This window comes from Emys orbicularis, chromosome 17 (genome assembly GCF_028017835.1).
Source record: "Emys orbicularis isolate rEmyOrb1 chromosome 17, rEmyOrb1.hap1, whole genome shotgun sequence".
NCBI lineage: Eukaryota > Metazoa > Chordata > Testudines > Emydidae > Emys > Emys orbicularis.
The window spans coordinates 19,184,121-19,204,431 of NC_088699.1; the positions used below are offsets into that span (position 1 = coordinate 19,184,121).

General features: G+C 40.5%; 1 protein-coding gene across 1 annotated transcript in view; it reads left to right on the forward strand.

Moving 5' to 3' along the window:
* The window catches only part of CUX1 (cut like homeobox 1), a 321,902-nt gene that overhangs the window by 147,525 nt on the left and 154,066 nt on the right, over positions 1–20,311 (forward strand). The window contains exon 3 of the mRNA XM_065418515.1: positions 4,193–4,240. Within this exon, the coding sequence (XP_065274587.1) occupies positions 4,193–4,240 (48 nt within the window). The remainder of the gene's footprint in view (positions 1–4,192; positions 4,241–20,311) is intronic.

Below are 20,311 nucleotides of genomic sequence, written 5' to 3' on the forward strand. Positions count from 1 at the left end.
TTCCTATTAAAGATTAATATAGAGCCAGCAGCATCTCTGTGAGGTCCTGTCATAGCTTGCACAGCCAATTCAGGGGCACTCCAAATCCCATCTTTGCACAGTCTAGTATGTGCCAGAGTGTACAATTCAGTAGACGGTTCTCTTCTGAAGCCCACCAGGTGAATGGTCCTAAACTCATGTATTCAGCGTTTCAGGAAAGATTGATGTTAAGGTGGTAGTTTTAGAAGGACTTGCTTAGTAGCAGATTGGCTAAGACACGTCTGGCAAACAGCAACTTTTGTTTTCCCTGTCTATGGACCTGGCCATGATTTATCTCACTTTAATATCATGATACTCCATTATTTTCACATCTACCTTCTGTATGGACTGATTTTAACCTTTATACCTGAAGCTTTAAGCAAAAAACTTTGCACTGTGCTTGACCTTCAGCATTCTGCAAATCAGTGATTTGAGGCAGGTGCTGAACCCAAATCTCCTGTACTTCAGTTTGCAGCGCTGTCACCAGTTTGGCTGTGCGATGACATCACAAATGAATCTCTAAATTCAGAGGAATTACTAGGGACAAAGAATTTACCTTTTTGGGGGGTTGGGATATTTATTTTACAAAATGCTACCTCTTTGCTTGAGTAATATAATTATACAAGTCAATAAAGTAAAAAGGGTGCCAGTGTTTCCATGATAAATCTTGTTTCTCAAAAGTTTAGAACTTCATTGTAGACTAAAACTTGGTATGCAAGATTTTGGCCCAGGACCCAAACTTTTATTTTTATTTTATTTCATCAACTGGATACAAATAAAACATGTAATAGAAGTTACATAGCAGAGTACTGCATTCTGGTGTCACATGGCAGCTAAAAATTGGGAAATGCAACTGAGCTAAAACCCCAATATTGACTAGGCAAAGATCATGGAGAGAGAAATCATAAAACTTACACAAGTTGGTGTAGAGAAATGTACTGTCACACCACTACAGAATAGACAACAAAATAGATCAGAGGAAAAATATCAGCAAGCATGTAGATACCAATAACACTTCTAAGTGCCCCAAGGAGAAAAATCCCACTGAAGTTTCTTTGTTCTAAAACATAAGAATGGCCATAATGAGTCAGACTGATGGTCTGTCTAGCCCAATATCTTGTCTTCCAGCAATGGCCAGTGCCGGATGCTTCAGAGAGAATGAACAGAACAGAGAAATTTATCGTCCAATCCCAGCTTCTGGCAGTCAGAGATTTAGGGACACCCAGAGCATGGTGGTGTTGTGTCCCTGACTGTATTGGCTAATAGCCATTGATGGACCTGTCCTCCATGAACTTTTGGCCTTCACAACATCCCCCTGCCAGCAAGTTTCACAGGTTGACTGTGTATTGTGTGAAGAAGTACTTCCTTGTGTTTGTTTTAAACCTTCTGCCTTTTAATTTGATTGGGTGACCTCTGGTTCTTGTGTTTATGTGAAGGAGTAAACAACACTTCCTTATTTACTTTCTCCACACCATTCATGATTTTATAGACTTCTTATCATATCCCAACCCTCTCTCTCCCCCCCCCGCCCCCCGATTCATCTCTTTTCTAAACTAAAGAGTCCCAGTCTTTTTAATCTCTCCTTGTATGGAAGTTGTTCCATGTCTGTAATCATTTTTGTAGCCCATCTCTGTATCTTTTCCAATTCTAATATATCTTTGTTGAAATGGGATGACCAGAACTGCATGCAGTATTCAAGGTGTGGGTATACTATGGATTTTTATAGTGGCATTGTGATATTTTCTGTCTTATTACCTATCCCTTTCCTAATGGTTCCTAACATTGTTAGCTTTTTTGACTGCTGCTGCACATTGAGCAGATATTTTCAGAGAACTATCCACAATGACTCCAAGATCTCTTTATTGGGTGGTAACAGCTAATTTAGATCCCATCATTTTGTACATATAGTTGGGATTATGTTTTCCAGTGTGCTTTACTTTGCATTTTTCAACATAGAATTTCATCTGCCATTGTGTTGCCTGTTCACTCAGTTTCCTGAGTTACATTTGTAACTCTTCACAGTCATCTTTGGACTGAACTATCAGTGTTCTAATCAGTGTTGTTTTAGTTAGGTGCTAAAGAGAGTTTTATATGGCTACCACAGTATTCTTATCATGAGATGGATGTGTACTGTAAGGTGATAGCCATATGATACAGTGCAAAGCCATGCAATGAAATTGAAAGACTGTGTGATAAATTATACTTGCAATGTAGTTCTTCAACTAATCATTTGTCTTTGACACCTTCACCTGCATTCTGGGCACTAATCCATCCCAGTTGGGACTTCTGATATACCAACCCTCTGAAACAGATTCAGAGAATTGGAATATTAAATGGCTTCAAACAACTGCCATTTAAAAAAAATTAATCTGCCAGAGAATTGTTCCATTTCCTCCCAAGAAATTACACTCACGTAAGACCCAGGATGGGCAAAATTCAGTTCTGGCCCAGTGACAGATTTCAGATCTGATATCTTGCAGAGCAAGGGTTAAAAGAAAAGGCTTTTTACCATTGGAAAGGCAAAATTCCTGGCTTTCTAAGAGGACCCAGCTTTCTAGAAGTCTCTAAGATATTGAACATTGAAATTGTGATGTTTACATTTATTTTTAAAAAGATAATTTTTAGAAGTTTTTCTGACTTTGATATTCATTATAACTAGGGGACTCTGATTTTAAAGATGGAAGGATACAAAAATTACCATAGTCAATTTTTAGAAAGGTTGAAAAACATTTTTTGTATTAAAACATGTATGGCATGATTGTATGAAGTGGTATAAAGTTTCACTGATACTTGTTTGGGATGGCTTTGCCACTTGCCAATCCATAAATTATGCCAATAAAACCTTAATGCAGCACCTCACTGTTGTTGTGTGTAGTCTCTATATTATAGATATATTTACAAGTATATAAACTATACAAGTGCTGCATATGGTTCCATAGTTGACTTTTGCACTTCATGCATAATTAAATGGTTAAATCACTATTTGAAGAATCTACAGAATATTCTCCCCATAGTTACAGCACTTACTTTTTGGCCATGGAATGAATTTTCTGAGAATTTATAAGTACATCTGTTAATTAGAATTAAAATTAGTTTAAAAGAAGGTCCTTTAAGAAATTTAGTACTATCAGACCACTGTACTATGTTTTCGTCCCAAATGATCTTGATGGTGAAGTAATAGACTTTTCAGACTTCCCATGTAGTATGTGTAGGTTACATCTGAAGCCTTTTAAATTTTTTTTAAGGATTAATGGCCATTTGTTGTTTTCATACTTCATAACTGAAAGACTCTTCTTTAGCACGGGCTAATGAATTCTCTGTAGAAGAACCACAAAGAATTCCCACTTTCAAAATGGCTACTATTTCTCATTGTTCTCAAGGCACTGGAATCACAGCAGCCCTTTACAAAAGTTCCCTCTTTCAAAATTGCTACCATCTCTCATTTTCAATAGGGGCGAAGCCAAGCTGTCCTTAGTTAAGGTGGTGGCCCCTTAGGGTTGCCAACTCTGACTGAAGCTTTTTCCAAGAGATTTCCCCCCCAACATGATGCAATGTCATTTTCTGAAAATATCCTATTAAAATCTCCTGGATTGCTTTCGATAGTCACCGGGAGCACAATGCCAATTCCGGGAGACACCAAGCCCATCCTGAGGGTTGGCAACTCTATGGCCCCTGATGGGTTTACACTCAAAAGGAGGAAACTCCCATTAATGCAAATTCACACATGTCAAAAGGAGACTTTGACTTAAATTCAGGGCTGTAGTTGGAATGCTTTTCAGGTGGACACACAAATTTACTTCAGATCACATTATTCACCTCACTGTTCCAATAGACTTATAAGACTGAAAGAGTTCATTTCCTGCTCGTTACCACAGCCTTTAACCAGTTATCATTTGTAACAATCATAAGTGTGTACCAAACTGGAAACTATTACATTGGAAACATGATCTAGCTAACTTCTGATTAAACAAAAGTTGCCATAAAACACAATCAAGCTTCAAAATCATTATTCAAATCAATATTCAAAAAATTGGAAAAAAAAGATTGACAACATGCTGCTCCATTCTAAATATTTAATAATCACTTTTATTCTGATCAAAATTATTCTTTATATACTTACTTTTTTTTTTAAATGGCTGTTTCCTGATGGAATCCCTTTGCTTTTGTCTTGCAGGACCTGCGCAAACAGGTAGCTCCATTATTGAAGAGTTTCCAGGGGGAGGTAAGAGACCATGCTTTTGTTTATCTTGTCGCTTCTGATTGCCTACGTTTACGTCAGTCTACTGTGATGTAGCCATTCAATGGGGCTGTGTGGACCAAGGGCTCCATAAGCATGGGCAGTTTGCAGGAGCAGGGTGCATGTGTGTTTATGTATATGAAAAAGGAATATATTTTGGTTTGTACAAATGCTTAAAAAAGGCACCTGTTCATATGTTTTAGGAGTCCTTGATATAACCTAAAAACATTACAAATACCCTAAGTGCTGCAGTACAATGGAAGATACACTGGTGGTAGGCTATCAGGCAACTTAAAAACTGAAATCTTCCACCCCCATCACAATCCTTCCACCCCATTTTCAAATGCCTGGGAAAAAAAGATGAGCTTTACAATGTGCCTTGAAGTTCATGCTATTATGGATTAAGGTCCGGAGCCAGTTTCAAAGCCTAGAGGAGGGAGTGGCCCTCACAGACAACACTGCCAGCAGCCCCCTTTCGTTTATAACAGTGGGGCTCCAGGTCAGGAGCTCCTGCTGATCTCAGCTGTGACATAGTGGAGAGAGACTCAGTATCTGGGGTAGGTCCTAAGCCATTTAGATCCTAAATATAATGTAAATGTTAATGTATATTATGTAATGTGCATGTATAAAATATATATAGGTTTACACTGAGGAGGGGAAACGATATATAGAATATGTAATGTGTAAATTTTCCCTCAAAGTTGAAACATTAGACTCTAAACAGCTTGTTGGACCCTAATGTTGTTTATAGGTGATACTTGGAAGAAAAAATAATTACAGAAAGTTCTAACACCGTTGCTACTACTTCTGTTCCCAGAGACATTTTTCTCTTTAGAATAGTCACAATTTCAAAAAGTCAACCTGTAAGGATTTTGATGTGTGAGGTCCTTTCCTATGGGAAAGGAGGTTGCAACCTGCCGCAGAGTTGTAGGTTTTGACTGTGGCTGGCAGTGAAGCACTCGTTGCAGGTGTTGTTTTCCCAAACAGTAGTTAGGCCTGAGTGGAATTTTTGTATTGATTTTAATGGCTTTTGGGTCAGGCTGTAACACTTTAAAAAGTAATATGCTCTAAGGCTATGTCTGCACAGCCCTGCAATGTGGACTACAGTGGTGTGAATTGCAGTGCTCACTGGTGTGCTGTGCTGTAACTCCCCTGTGTGGATGTTGTGGGCGTGAACTAAAAGGTGCCTAGTTCACCTTAAGTTAGGGCTGGTCTACACTTAAAACGCTGCAGTGGTGCATCCACCTCAGTGAGAGGCGGTAGCTATGTCGGTGTGAGAAGCCCTCCTGTCGAGACAGTGTTGTCTACACTGGATGTTAGGTCAGTATATCAGCGTTGCTTGGGGTTTTTCATACCTCTGAGCAACATAGTTATACCGACCTAAGTTTATAATGTAGATCTGGCCGGAGTGCTCTTTAAACAGGACTAAAAAGTTAATGTGAACTAGATAGCTTTTAGTTTGTGCCTGTTGTGTCCAGGTGGGGGAGTTACAGCACAGCAAGCTAGTCCATGCTGAAATTCATATCCCCGTAGTCTGAACTGCAGAGCCATGTTGACAATTCCTGTTTCTTCACTGGTATTTTTCTTCTGGTTTCCCTTGGTTGCATGGCATTGCTACCACACCAGAGGAAAAGATGGATTGTGTAGAGCAACCCACCAGTGTTTTTAACCTGTGTCAACTAGACCTGCTCTGAGCAGAGCTTTAAAATGTCAGTGGCCAGCGTGTACTAGTGCAAGCACCTGTGGAAGTTACACTGAGAAATGTGAAGAAAAGTGCTAGTGCAGAAGACGCGTGGGTCTGTCTACTGTGGAAAATCCTGGAAATAAAACAAAATAATAAATCAATTAATTCTGTTACAAGAAAAACAGGAACTATTTATATGTGACCTTACACCATAAGAGAGGTTAAATTTTTATTTAGAAAAATTTCAGATTTTAAATTTAAACTCATACCTCTTCAAAAAAATAATAATTGTGCATCAGAAGCTGTAAATAGTGGCTGTAACCTCATACCTTATTATGTGTTGTAGGTCTCTTACCTCAAAGAATGTACCACAGCTGCAATTGTGTAATGCTGATACCCCCTGGTCATTGGTGGGCGGGATCAAACCTGGGACCTCTGAAGCGTAGTGTATGAACATAAGAATGGCCGTACTGGGTCAGACCAAAGGTCCATCCAGCCCAGTATCCTGTCTACTGACAGTGACCAATGCCAAGTGCCTCAGAGGGAGTGACCCTAACAGGTAATGATCAAGTGATCTCTCTCCTGCTGTCCATCACCACCCTCTGAGCATCTACTGTATGAGCTAAAAGCCATGTGGCTGTAGCAGACTCATTAACATCTAGGTGGTCTAAAAGGTGGTGAGCTAAAAGCCATGGGGCTTTTAGTTAAGGCTGTAGCAGACTCATTAATCTAGCAGGTATAGGTTACATCCTTCCCCTAGTTGAGGAAGCCCATCCTGAGCTTCAGACACTTCCAAGTTGATGAGCTGGGATGAGCCCCCACTTGTAATGCTGACAGACCTGGGTTGTTGGCGAGCGGGATCGAACCTGGGACCTCTGAAGCTTAGTGTATGAGCACCTACTGCATGAGCTAAAAGCCACATGGCTGTAGCAGACTCATTAACGTCTAGGTGGCACTAGATGGGGATAGGGCACCACACCCAACAGGCATGGGTGACACTTGCTAAATGTGTAAATAAGCTGTAAAATGATTATTTTACTGTTGCAGTTCCCATCAGAGCATGGAGAAATTTAGAAGTATATTTTCAGCAATCTGCATAGAGAATTAAGTGCGCACATATTATTTTTGATGAGGGTTATATTTCTGATTCTTTGCACATTCTGCTGAATATGTACCTCAAACAAGCAATAATTTCTTTGCTTGGAAGCAGTATGTTTTTTTAACTACTTAATTTCCCAAGCACAATTATAAAAACTTATCAGACGAAGTTCCTTATATAATAGCAACATGCGAGGAAAAAGAATGACCTGTGTAAGTCAGTTTGACAATGGGAACTTGCATATTAACATTGCTTTATATGAATTGTAACGCTCTATAAGACTTTCACTTTGGTTTCCGTCTTGTAATATATTGACAGAAGTCTACGTATGTGTACTACTTTTCTCTAATGAATGGAATGCTGCATGCCCAAGTATGTGTCATAAACCCTGATCCTGCTACATTTAAAGAAGCTTCTCCAAACATATCCTATCTATTTTAGAGAAATTTGCACTTGTATAAATATATCAATGTTGCAGCGAAGCAAACCTCTGCTGTAGACTTACTGAACTGATGTAAATCACGGTTTGTACTGGTTTAACTTGCTCTGGTAAATTACCAGAGTAAGACATGCTAGTATAAACCTCATTTTACATCAGTGCAGCATGTCTGCATTAGGGCTGGCACTGTTGTAACTGCATCTATGTTGTCACATTGGTGTGAATCTCTCTAAGGGTAGGTCTATACTACCCACCGGATCAGCGGGCAGCGATCGATCCAGCAGGGGTCAATTTAGTCTAGTCTAGATGCGATAAATCGACCCCCGAGCGCTCTCCCGTCGACTCCGGTACTCCTCCACCGCGAGAGGCGCAGGCAGAGTCGACGGGGGAGCAGCAGCAGTCGACTCACCGCAGTGAAGACACCGCAGTGAGTAGATCTAAGTACGTTGACTTCAGCTACGTTATTTACATAGCTGAAGTTGCGTAACTTAGATTGATTTCCTCCTCCCCCCGCACCTCCCCTCACAGCCTCCAGTGTAGACCAGGCCTAAGACAGGCCTTAGAAACTGCTTTTATCTCCAGCATAACTACCCTCATCATAACAGGTTTCAGAGTGGTAGCTGTGTTAGTCTGTATCAGCAAAAACAACGAGGAGTCCTTGTGGCACCTTAGAGACTAACAAATTTATGCTTGTGCCCAAATAAATTTGTTAGTCTCTAAGGTGCCACAAGGACTCCTCGTTGTTTTTACCCTCATCATGTCAATTATATATAAACATAGAATGGATGACTCTCAACCATGGTGTTTCTTAGAAAACAGTGTATCAGCCTTAATATGAAATTATTTCAGTAAATAAAAAAATATTAGCCCAGTTTCTGGCAAGTAATAATGCACTAGCTACAGCTGGTTCGCAAGTGTTAGTCTCATTTAATAACTTATTACAAGCTTATGTGCTGAATGCTCCACAGAGCACAAGTAAGAGGCATTCGAGGCATAAGCTTTCCTCCATTTCAAGTCCTCTGAAGTTGTGCGTCTCACCCCACTCCCAGAGATATTGCAGCATGTATCATACTTGTAATTTTACAATCGATATGCAATCCTTCTGGAACTACCTTTTAGGGGTCATGCAAGTGTCATTTTCCCCTTTAGATACAGAATGGTTTTGCAGGGTTTTAAAATATTCTTATGCTGTTGGAAGTACCCATTGACTGTCCTTTGGCATGTAAAAGAGTAGTAGTAAATGTTTAGCAAACTTCTGCCATATAAGGAGAAACAAGCCTTTACAGGTCTGCTGTAGGATGGCTCTCTGCTCCAGTTGGGCTCCATGTTGGCTGTGACTTCATGAGAATAGTTCATGCTGTGAGGTATCCTGGAGTGGGGAGCATGTGACATCAGTGGACCAGACATGGCTTGGAGGAGACGGTAAACTTAAAATCACTTATGTTCTTACCGTTCTCCCTGTGCATAATGTGTGGAGCATTCAGCACATATACTTGCTGTTAGCTAATTTCTTTAAACATATTCATTGGTTTCCTTCAGTAGTAGATGTTTTGCTTTTAGTTTGATCTCTCAAATTTTCTTTATATTTCACTGCATAATATGGATGGATATTTATAAATATAAAAAAACATAGCCAGAGTGTTTTGCATTCTATGGATGTTTATCTAAATCAGGGGAAATTGCAGATGGAAACTGTTTCAATTGCCAAATATCCAGTTTCCATTAGTTGCTGGAAAGAGCTGTTTTCATCTATAGATCTTGGAACTGCAGATTTTTCATGGTAACATTGAATGTAAAAGCCTTCTGAAATAGAATTTAGGATACTGCAAGTTCAAAAATGTACTTAAAACAAATACAATAAGAAAACCTATTAAAGCAGGGTGAATGTGGGGGATCGCTAGCTAAGGAAAAAATGAAATTATTAAGGTTCTGAAATGCATAGTATAGTGGTGATTTTATCACACGTTTGTTCTGTGAGCCTAGCATAGAATACATTGAGTCCCAACAGTAATGTTACAATTACAGTAACATGGATGAAAAAACAGGATATCAAACTAAAATGCAAAAATATTACAAAACAGTTTTACACTTCCTGACTTATTTGAGAATGGACAGTCTACTTGAAGTATATTATTGTTTTTAGTATGATATTCATTCCATAATTAAGATTGCATTTGGATTTCTCTTATAAGCCCTCCTTTTAAAATCGACAAAAAGCTTTGTGCTTCAAAACTGGTAAATTAGTTATTTGACTTGTGTATGTTTGTGGAAACTTTAGGGGGGACACTTAAGCTTGTGAGATGATGTAAATGAGGTGGTGTGAGAGGGAGGGATGAAGAATTACAGAACAACGGGGCCCATTGGTGTTTTTAGAAAGTATAGAATTTCATAAAGAACGTAATTTTGTAGGTGTGTTAGCTGGACTCAACTGAACTCCACTTTCAACCTTAACTCTTTTTTTTTTAAATCATTTTTTTTCTTTGTTTACAATCAATAAGTTGAGGGTGCTTTCAGTTAACTCTTCAATCACAGTATCCTAAACACCAGAATGAATAAATAATGGCCAGAGTATTTTATTATCCAATTATAATTTGTTTTCCAACTTAGAAAGGAAATGCCCTCTAGTTATCATCTGAATAAACATAATACATAGTAGGTTGCAATGGGTTATCACATATAAGCAGATGAACACTTGCACATGAAATCCTAAATATAAAGCTTTATGTTCTTAGGCTATGCTTTCTGCTATAGAAATAAATTTGCTTTGTGGAAATTTAATGTCTGAATCCATATTTGTGATGTCATCAAGTAGATATTAAGGCTGGGAAAGGATTTCCTGGGGTTATTAGCATTTGTTTCATGTGGCATAGCAGGATTGTCCAACAGGAACACAGTAATCCCTAATTTGGAGCATCCTTTAAGGCAAATACTCTGAAAGAGTAGACTGTGATCTTCTGTGACTGCCATATCTAGTTTTCTTCTTTCAAGACAAGTAGTTGTAGGTGTATTGCCATTCTGATGAGAGCACTCTGGCTCAGTACTTAGCTGAATTGCTCTTTAAGCTATTGATTTGGTCAGTAGAGTAATTTAGTAATTGTCTATATGCAGACAAAGGAGTTGAAAATATGACCAGACTGGTGTACTGGAACTACTAATCATACCAGTGAAAGGGTGCTTTAATGAGTTCGTAAACCGAATGGCCTAAAAAAGTTCAGTCATCTCTTCTTGTTCCCTGCATTTTATAGGAATATTCCTTGGCTAGTATCAATCTTTTCTTTGTAAATTTCCTTTTGTTAAATTTACAAACCTGATTCATATGATTTCTTTCCTGTAAGTTCGCTCCATGATGGCTCAATTAGAATTGCAGTAGAACTATGGTTCAATATTCAGGCCAACTTCATAATTGAAAACACATTTTCTTCTCAAAAGCTGCAGCTGGTTTGGTTCTGCTCATGCAGAAAAGGATATAACCTTGCATAACATAGGAAATGAACGGTTGAGAGAGAAGCCAAATTCAATTTCAGTCAGATATTTTGAGGATAAGTCCATGATCTATGGAAGCAGGGGAATGAAAAGTGTGTGTATGTGGAAAGCAGCGTATTCAGCAGTCTATTAATCATGGCTAGCCTGGGTGCTGTTGTGTGCTGTTGCATTAGCACTGATGCTAGTACAGAGGCTGGAGAGCAGCCAAGCACTCCAGAAGTTAACCTCTTAAAGACCCTGAGCTGCTTTCTGTTGAATAAATGTAATTTTGTGGTCAGAAATAAATGCTTGTGATGTAGCAGGAGCTTTGAAAACAACAGCAAGGCAAAGCTATTACAAATTGCTCTGTGTTGTGGAAGTCAACAGCATACATCAAAATTCAGAGCTTTCATCTCATTGATTTAGGCCCAAAGCTTTGCAGCTTTTCAATAAAAGCCCTATTAAACAATTGTATGTAACAGACAATGTGGAGCAAATCTAATATTTCCACTAGATAATTATTATCTTTAACATTCTCTCAGCAGCTGCCAGTGGAGCTTTTCTTTCTTTAACATGAACACAGAAAAAGGTTTCACACACTTTATTTTAATCTTGTGTTATGATCCTAAACTGCAAAAGAAAACACTGAGCAGCTTGAAACAACAATGGTGCTGTTAGGTTTTGTTTCTTTGGTTTGTACAAATGTGTAAATGATCGATTTCGGCTAAGTTTGTTGCAATTTAGGCAGTCTTCCCTCAGGAATGGGATTTAAATATATTTAGACATCTGGAAAGGGGTATGCTCTCTTCTTGATGAGAATGCAGGACACCCATTAATATCAATAAGAGTTATACACATGGAGCGGGTAGAGAATATGCCTTTGAGAGAAGAAATATTATATTCAAAACTATTAACTTTACAAACTATGAACTCTGCTATAGGTGAGATTATGTTCAACCCCAGCACACAAGAGAAGGGTGTGACTAGCTTCCCCGCATCTGTTATACCCCCTACACATGCCACTGGCATTCTATTCCATCCCACATTACAATGGGCCTTATTCTTTCCCCCCCCTTGCAAGATACGAGCAGGTCCCACTGAAATCAATGGGAGTTACTCATATCCTGCAGTGGGAGAATCTGGCCCAACGCAGTGCCTCTTAGAGCGCCTACTGGTGGTGGTCAGACTCCATGCTGCCTCCAATCTGGGACAGTACCATAAGGCATATTTTCATTTTATACATTTAATAAATATTCCCTTCCCATGTGTGTTTCCGTTTTTAATTATATCTGTGTTAGAAATTAGAGCTGGAGAAGGCATCTCATCCATCTTCCTGCCCTGGGCTCAGACGGGGAATAAAAATATTGGCACTCTTCTCAAACTCTGTCCATAACACCAGACTCTCTTCTATAACCTCCCTCCTATACCCCACCGCTATCCCAGAGTAGCTGAAAGTTTCTATTGAAATGGTTAGTGATGAAATAGCTAACACTGACATTACTTTGTCACCAGACTTTAGAAACACCTCATTGAGAAGAATTGGGCAATTTGCACCTTTCAGAGGCATTATTTCTGTTTGTAGACTAGTCCTTAGTTTGCAGGTACATACAATTTTGTTCAGGTTAAATGTCCCAAAGCTTCATTAAGAGAGTTAAGATTGCCTAGTGGTGCTTGGTGCCCTTCAGAACACTGAATTCCGCTACACGCAGACCTCTGGAAATCAGGAAATACAAAATTACGGTACACTCCATCCCTGCTGCACAACTTTACCTCTGTCCCCCTGGAGCTGGTAATAGCCACTGGCAATGGTTCAGGAAGGGAGAGGGTGCCATAACAAGTAAACATAAGGAAATTCTAGGAGTGTGTGCCATTGTTTATTGTGTTCCAGCGACGTGAATCACAGCATTAGATCTGCATGCACTCCAGCTAGGTTCATTGTGCTAGGTGTGTAGTAGTATTGGATAGTAGAGGATTTAGTTGGAGCAGGTTGGCATAACTGTTACTGTGATATGAAATGTACAGAGGTGTTCTTGTCATGTGGATCATCAGTAGTGTGGTGACATATATGACAGTGGTCTCTGGGGTTAATGAGGGGTATGAAGGCAGTGTGTCAGAAGGACTCCTCTCGGAAGGGTGAAGGGGTTGTAACGTTTAGCAAGTCTAAGCTGATTTGCATGGAGTAGGCTCAGAGTTGGAGTGTAGGTCAGGTGTAGGTAGCTCCTGTTTGCTATGCCTGACCTACACTTGAGTCTTGGTATAACAAAGATAAGATGTTAGGCTTTGTTGTGCAGTGCTCATATACCCTGTTCCCCAAGTGTTCTGTAGCATCTGTAAGGGTAGAATATTAGTATGTGTGTTATTGGCATGTCAGGTTTTGCTCAAAGGGGGCAGAGTTAAGGTGGTGTTTCAGGGGTGGCGTATTCCTTAACTTGGATTTCCTATTTTCAGAGGTTTGAGTGTAGCTGAACAAAATGTTCTGAAGGGCTTGAGGTACCCACTAGGCAACTGTAGCTCTGTGTTGACTAAGTTTTGGGGTGTTTAATTTCCTTTTTTTTCTTTTTTTTTTAAATATCTCCGTATCCGCATGTACCAAAGCCCAACTCTCTGCCTCTTTTGCCTCGAGCTCTTTGGCAGTGATTACTTCAACCACAGAATGCACTAGCTGCATGTTAGTACCTTCACTTCCTCTATAGCATCTTGTCATCTCCCTCCGCCCCATGAACAGGTGGTTGGTGGAATGGGACCCGCAGGTTGAGGAGCTGGGGAGGGAATGCAGGTACAATGCAGGGAGTGATGTGGAGTCATTGAGGGTGTTTTTTGAAGTGCGAGACAAACATGGAGTGAATGACGTGGAGCGTTTTGGGGGGGACAGAGCTGAAGCTCCCTGACATTCCCCAATGCACATTTGACCCTCTCCTTTTCATCCCCATCTTCCCTTCATTGCTCTAGCACTGCTCCAACATTCCTTCCATCACCCATTGTTCATCCCCATACCTTTTGCTGCTCCAGGCCCCCTCACATGCACATCAGCTCCACTCTCCTTTTTGCCACGCAGTGCCCCTGTTAACCTTGGAGGATCATGGGGAGGTTGGGAAGGTGGTGGGGCTGTGAGTATGTACCAGCTTGAGGCAGGAGGTGCCAAGCCTAGAGGTGCCGGGGCTCAGCCCTGGGAAGTGTTGGCACAAATTAAGCACTGACTTTGGTGCAGTGACCACAGCATGTGTCATTGGGCCACTCAGTTACTATGGCCAGGTCTGCACTCAAAAGTTACGGCGACCCAGCTATGTCCCTCGGGGGGTGTGAAAAATCCATAGTCCTGAGTGATACAGTTAAGCTGACCTAACCCCTGGTGTAGACAGCGCTAGGTTGATGGAAGAATTCTTCCATCAACTGAGCTGCCACCTCTTGGGGAGGTGGATTAACTAAGCCGACGGAAGAACACCTCCTGTTGCTGTATTGAGTGTCTACGTTGAAGCACTACAGCGATGCAACTGTAGCTCTGCAGCATTTCAAGTGTAGACAAGCCCTGTGACAGCAGACTGCTTGGAAACAGTTTGGCACTTTAAAAGCCTTTAGTCTTGCTGTACATGTGCATTTCGTTGTCTCTGGGTATGTTTCCGCAGCACTCAGAAGGAGTAATTGTGGCATGTGCAGGCATACCTGAGTTACCTTTTGATTGAGTTAGCTTGCTCAAACTAGCACTAAAGAGCAGTAGTACAGTCCCACCTGGAACCCTGTGTACGTACTCCTACAGCTAGCCCACGCTGCCACCTGTGTCACTGTGGCTACACTGCTAGTTTTAGTGAGTTAGCTCAGATTAGGCCTACACATGCAGTCCCAGTTGCAGTGTAGACGTATCCTTTGGCTGAAGCTACAGAAACCCCCCTCTGGAGTGCCTAACCTAACCCTGAATAATTTCTTCAACATAACCAGCCCACAGGTGCAGTGGGTGCCATGCACTAGCTGAGATAAATCCCAAACAACTGTGATCAGTTTGGGAGGATTAGAGCCATAGTTTAAGCCCCAGATGTGCTCAAAAAAAGCTAGGGGGGGAAAAAGTTGATTTTATTAACACACTTTTTAAAAAAGAGTGCTGTATCTCAGGAACCCCTTATTCATATGACCCTAGATTTGGACCTCTATCCCTACTCTGCACCTGTTGGGCATAGCAAATTTAAAAACAATCTGAGTCAGCATGTGGATTTTAGAGCACTTAAGAATAGTCTGTTAAACAGTAAGCAACTCTCAACCTTCACTATAGTAAAGCTTCTTTCTCTTCTTAAGTTTAACTGTTTCAGTGTGTGGGGGTGTATTTCCCCCTAAATTTATGGGAAAAAGCATCTTTATGTAACTATGACTACTGCATCCACACTAAGGGTTGTACTGCTTTAACTATACATATTTCAAACAGGTGTAGTTAAAGGGTTACTGCTGATTAGAGGCTGGCGTGGGAGGTTGAAGGACAGGTTAGAGAACCACTCAGCTTAGCATGGTGCTACTTTTCATACTGGGAAGTTGGATGGAGCTGCACAGCACAGAAATTCAAGAAAATGGCTACTCTGCTCCCTAACTTCCATTGCATGGATGAGGGTTTGGCATCATTGCCCTAGCCATGTCTAGACTCCACTTTCCAACACGTGCCATTTGGGTCTTCCACACCCATGCAAAAAGGCATATTGACGCAGGCGCTGGGTCACTGGGCTGATTGCACTGTGTATTGCTCTGCTGATTGCTGCCTCCGCCCCTGCTGAGCTGGATGTACAGGTGCAAATCTCCACTCTTGCTCTGTGCTACTTACGGGTGTGGAGGATCAAATCCTACAGGCTGTTAATTCTTGCCACTTAGTTTGCTTGTGTTCCACATATTCCCTAGGCAGGGGGCAGGAAGCAGATTAACACAGGGTACGTGGGATCCAAGTTCAGCCACAGTTAGAGGGGACCTGAGCACAACAATAACTTGAAGGCAGAGCAGTAGGTGGCATGAACAGTGAAAAGCACAGCATTGTCATTCATTTGTAAATACCTACTGGGATGGGATGGGCAGGAGGATCAAGGACTTCAGAAGACAGAGGAAGACAAGGGTCAATCCTGTGGCCCTGGGAGAGTAAGCCCATCTCCAGGAAGGGCATGGTTGTTGGCCGGGAAGAACAGAGTGTATCTGGAGATGCTTAGAAGACTTAGGCTATATCTACACTACCATGGTAAGTCCACCTACGCTATGCAACTCCAGCTACATGAATAACTTAGCTGGAGTCGAGTTACCGCGGGGTCTACACCGCAGAGGTTCAATGGGAGAAACTCTCCCGTTGACTTACTTTACTCTTCTTGTCGGGGGTAGAGTACAGGGATCGACAGGAGAGCAATCTGCTGTCGATTTGGTGGGTTTTCACTAGACCCGCTAAATCGACCACTGGTGGATCAATCTCAGAGCGTCGATCCCAGCTGTAGTGTAGACATAGCCTTAGTCTGCCTTAGGGACAGAAGATCTGGAACTTTGGAGGATCTGAGTCCCATTTATAATACAAGTGTAGGACTGGAAGGGTCAGTAGGTCATCTAGTCCTGTCCCCTGCACTCAAGGCAGGACTACGCAATAACTTAGACCATTCCTGACAGGTGTTTGTGTAAGCTTAAAAACCTCCAATAAGGGAAATGACTCAATGTCCCTAGGCAATTTGGTCCAATGCATAACTACCCTGACAGTTAGAAAGCTTTTCCTGATGTCCAGCCTAAACCTCCCTTGCTTCAGTTTAAGCCCATTGCTGCTTGTCTTGTTCTTAGAGGTTAACAAGAATGTTTTTTGTCCTCCTCCTTGTATAAACCTTTTATGTACTTGAAAACTGCTACTCTGTCCCCCCTCAGTCTTCTCTTCTCCAGACTAAACAATCTTTCCTCAAAGGTCATGTTTTCTAGCCCTTTAATCATTTTTGTTGCTGTCCTTTGGACTTTCTCCAGTTTATCCAGATCATTTTGAATTTTAATCCTGTCCTCCAAAGCACTAGCAATCCCTCCCAACTTGGTATCGTCCACAAACTTTATAAGTGTACTCTCTATACTGTTATCTAAATAATAGATGAAGATATTGAACAGAATCAGACCCAGGACCAATCCCTGTGGGACCCCACTCGATACGGTCTTCCAGCTTGACTGTGAACCACAGATACTACTCTCTGGGAACAGTTTTCCAACCAGTTTTGCACCCACTTTATAGTAGCTCCATCTAGGCTAGTTTGTTTATAAGAAGATCATGCAAGACAGTATCAAAAGCCTTCCTAAAGTCAAGATATACCACATCTATTACTCCCCCACCTATCCACAAGGCTTGTTACCCTGTCAAAGAAAGCTACTATATTGGTTTGACACTATTTGTTCTTGACAAATCCATGCTGACTGTTACTTATCATCTTATTATCTTCTATGTGGTTGCAGATTGCTTGCTTGATTATTTGCTCCATTATCTTTCTGGGTACTGAAGTTAAGATGACCGGTCTGTAATTCCCTGGGTTGTCCTTATGCCTCTTCTTATAGATTGGCATTATATTTGCCCTCTTCCAGTCCTCTGGAATCTCTCCCATCTTCCAGGAGTTTTCAAAGATAATGGCTAATCTGTTTTATCTAATCTTCTCTTTAAACTGCTCCTGTTGTCTTTATGCCAGATAGCTTTTGATCAAACTGTAATGTGCTGGTAAATGTAACTGGTGTACATGTCCCTAGGACTGTATTACTTAGAAGGTGGCATACCTATGCACTACATTAGAGCAACTGTGTTCACAGGCTTCCATTGTTTCCACGATAAGGCCCCATTTTTGTTTTTTTTTCTATCTATCGATCTTTTGCTCAGCAAAAAATATACCATGTGCTGTAAGCAGATTCACAAGCTTTTTCTTAAACGCGTCATTAAAATCCTTTTAAATGTGTTTAATTTATGCAAATAATCAAACAAAACAGTTTTTTGCTTTGTGTTCTGTCACCTGGTGAGTTTCTAATTAAAAAAAAAAAAATTCTCAGCCCGTTGTTTCATGATTCAGATATCACTGTTAGCATTAAAAAAAGGCAAGTTTTTAATCTTAGAAAAGATACTGTACCTGTACAATAAGTGGTCTCTAGCATGCATTGTGTATTGCATAGCTATTAGGATGTATCACCTTTGAAACCGACATGCTAATGGTTTAGATGAAAAACAGGCCTGGCTCTTTTGTAATTTCTCCAAAGAATGAATTGTATCATTGCTTAGTGTTAATAATACTTACTAGCACCACTGTTTGATTTCCAGGAGGTTCCTCCAAGAATTATGGCATGGTTTAACAAAGTGAAAAGCAAGGTGACAATCCTTTACTATTCTTAATGGCACTTCCAAACACCAAAGAAATTAAATTCAAACTACATTAAAAAGAGCTAATTTTGTAATGCAAAATGACAAGAGTAAAGAAATTCCTAGGGGTGTGTGTGTGTGTGTGTGTGTGTGTGTGTGTGCATGCATCCATGCGTGCACCCCCTTAACTCAGTCGGTTGTATCCCAGGTTATCCTGTATATAGAGACCTCTGCAACAGGAAAAATGGGACCAATAAAGGGATTTTCTTTTGTTTAGTTGTAAGCAACCTTAATCACGTGAAAAATCTATATTTGTCAGGAATCTATTAAATTTAAAGCTCAAATAGTTGACTTATTTCTATAATTAGTCTTTGAAAAGTTAATTGGATATATGAGCCATTTATTTTAAGGTGGTAAATTAGTTGCAGGTTGGGTACAGTATAATAAAAGGATATTTATTCCTTAGAGAGTATTGGAGGGTTTGTGAGGATGAATATCACAAATGTACATCCAGTGGTGAAATGTAAAAGGATCAGGACTAGAAAATCCCTATTAAATCTCCACACAGGTTATGCATGTCTGACATATTTTATGTGCTGCTAACATTACTATAATTATTAAAGCACTGACATGGTCATTGAAATACAAGGCACAGACGACAATATGATCCCTTCCCTGATGAGCTATATTTGGAATATTGAATTGCAAAAAAATATATATGTAGTGATCTAACTGTGATCCATGTTGAAAGTCTCAGATCCTTTAGCTCCTCCATGGCTGTCATTGCCATGTGCCTCTTTCTCATTCTGCATCCAGAGGTTTTTACCCATTGATCATGTCATCACAACTACAGCTCTTGTTAAGTGTCGGTGAAAGATGCACTGGCAGCTGGAAATCCCAACTTCCCCACTAAAAGCTTTATCTCTGTGCTGTACCTTTAAATTCTAAAATACAGCAGTGCAATGTTCGGTCTGTGACTGTACTGTAAGAGAGAGTATTTAGTTCAGTACAGCCTGTTCTCCAGTGCAGTCCACTCCTTTCAGATCAGAACACTGAATCTAGGGGATTTGTGGAGCAGTACAGTCTCAGACTTTCAATTAGTATTGAACTTCCTCAAAGCATAAAGAGTTAGAGATTACAAATTAAAGTGATGGGTTTTACCTATCTCTGTTTGAACTTAACTAGACACGGGTCTGCTGTAACTCAGATAGTTCTAATGTAAATTTGTATTTAATCTTCCTAGACTTGGACAGTGCTCACTAAACTCATGGCCAGTTTCTGATCTTTGTTACATGTGGGTAAATCCAGAGGTCAGTCGAGTGATTTCATTGGCATTACCCAGGTGTAACAGAGATCAGAATCTGACCCAGCGTATATAAATTAGGCTGTCCAAGCTAGTATGGTGGTATGCCAATAATTCAGCTGTCACACTGGCGACTGAGGATTGGGAATAGATTAAGGAGTCTCTCTGGTCTAGTAGACAGATAATTATGGAAATGATTTCTTCTGTCTGTGGGCTGAACTTTGAGCTCTGTTCAACAACTCATGAAAGAGCTTGACCTTGGAAAATAAGGTGGACAGGAGGAGGATTGCTCACACTCTAGTTTCTTATTTCTGTTATCTCCATATAGCTCCATTGGTATTTTAAAGATGAACAGTATGCTAAGGAGGGAGGATTGCTAACACACTAGTAGTGTCTTATTTCTGTTATCTCAATATAGCTCCAGTGGTATTATCAAGACAAATAGTATGCCAAAACTTAAAAGTGAACATATGCTTATGGGGGTGGGGAGTACAGGGGTCACTGCTGTTTCTTTCTAGTCAGAAAAGACTTAATGTGCTTGGTTTAGATAAGTTAAGGTTCACAGCTGATCTGATCTCAGAAGTTGGCTAGTGTAATTTTCAGTTGACACTTGGCTCCCTAAACTTTTTAGAGCTTACAAAATTCCACAGCCAGAGTTTTTATGACATAGTTAACACTGTTCTAACTTACTCCAGTCCCAACTGGTCGTCATTGACTCCTGAGGCAACACCACGTTGATTTTAAAAGTGTTTTGTGAACT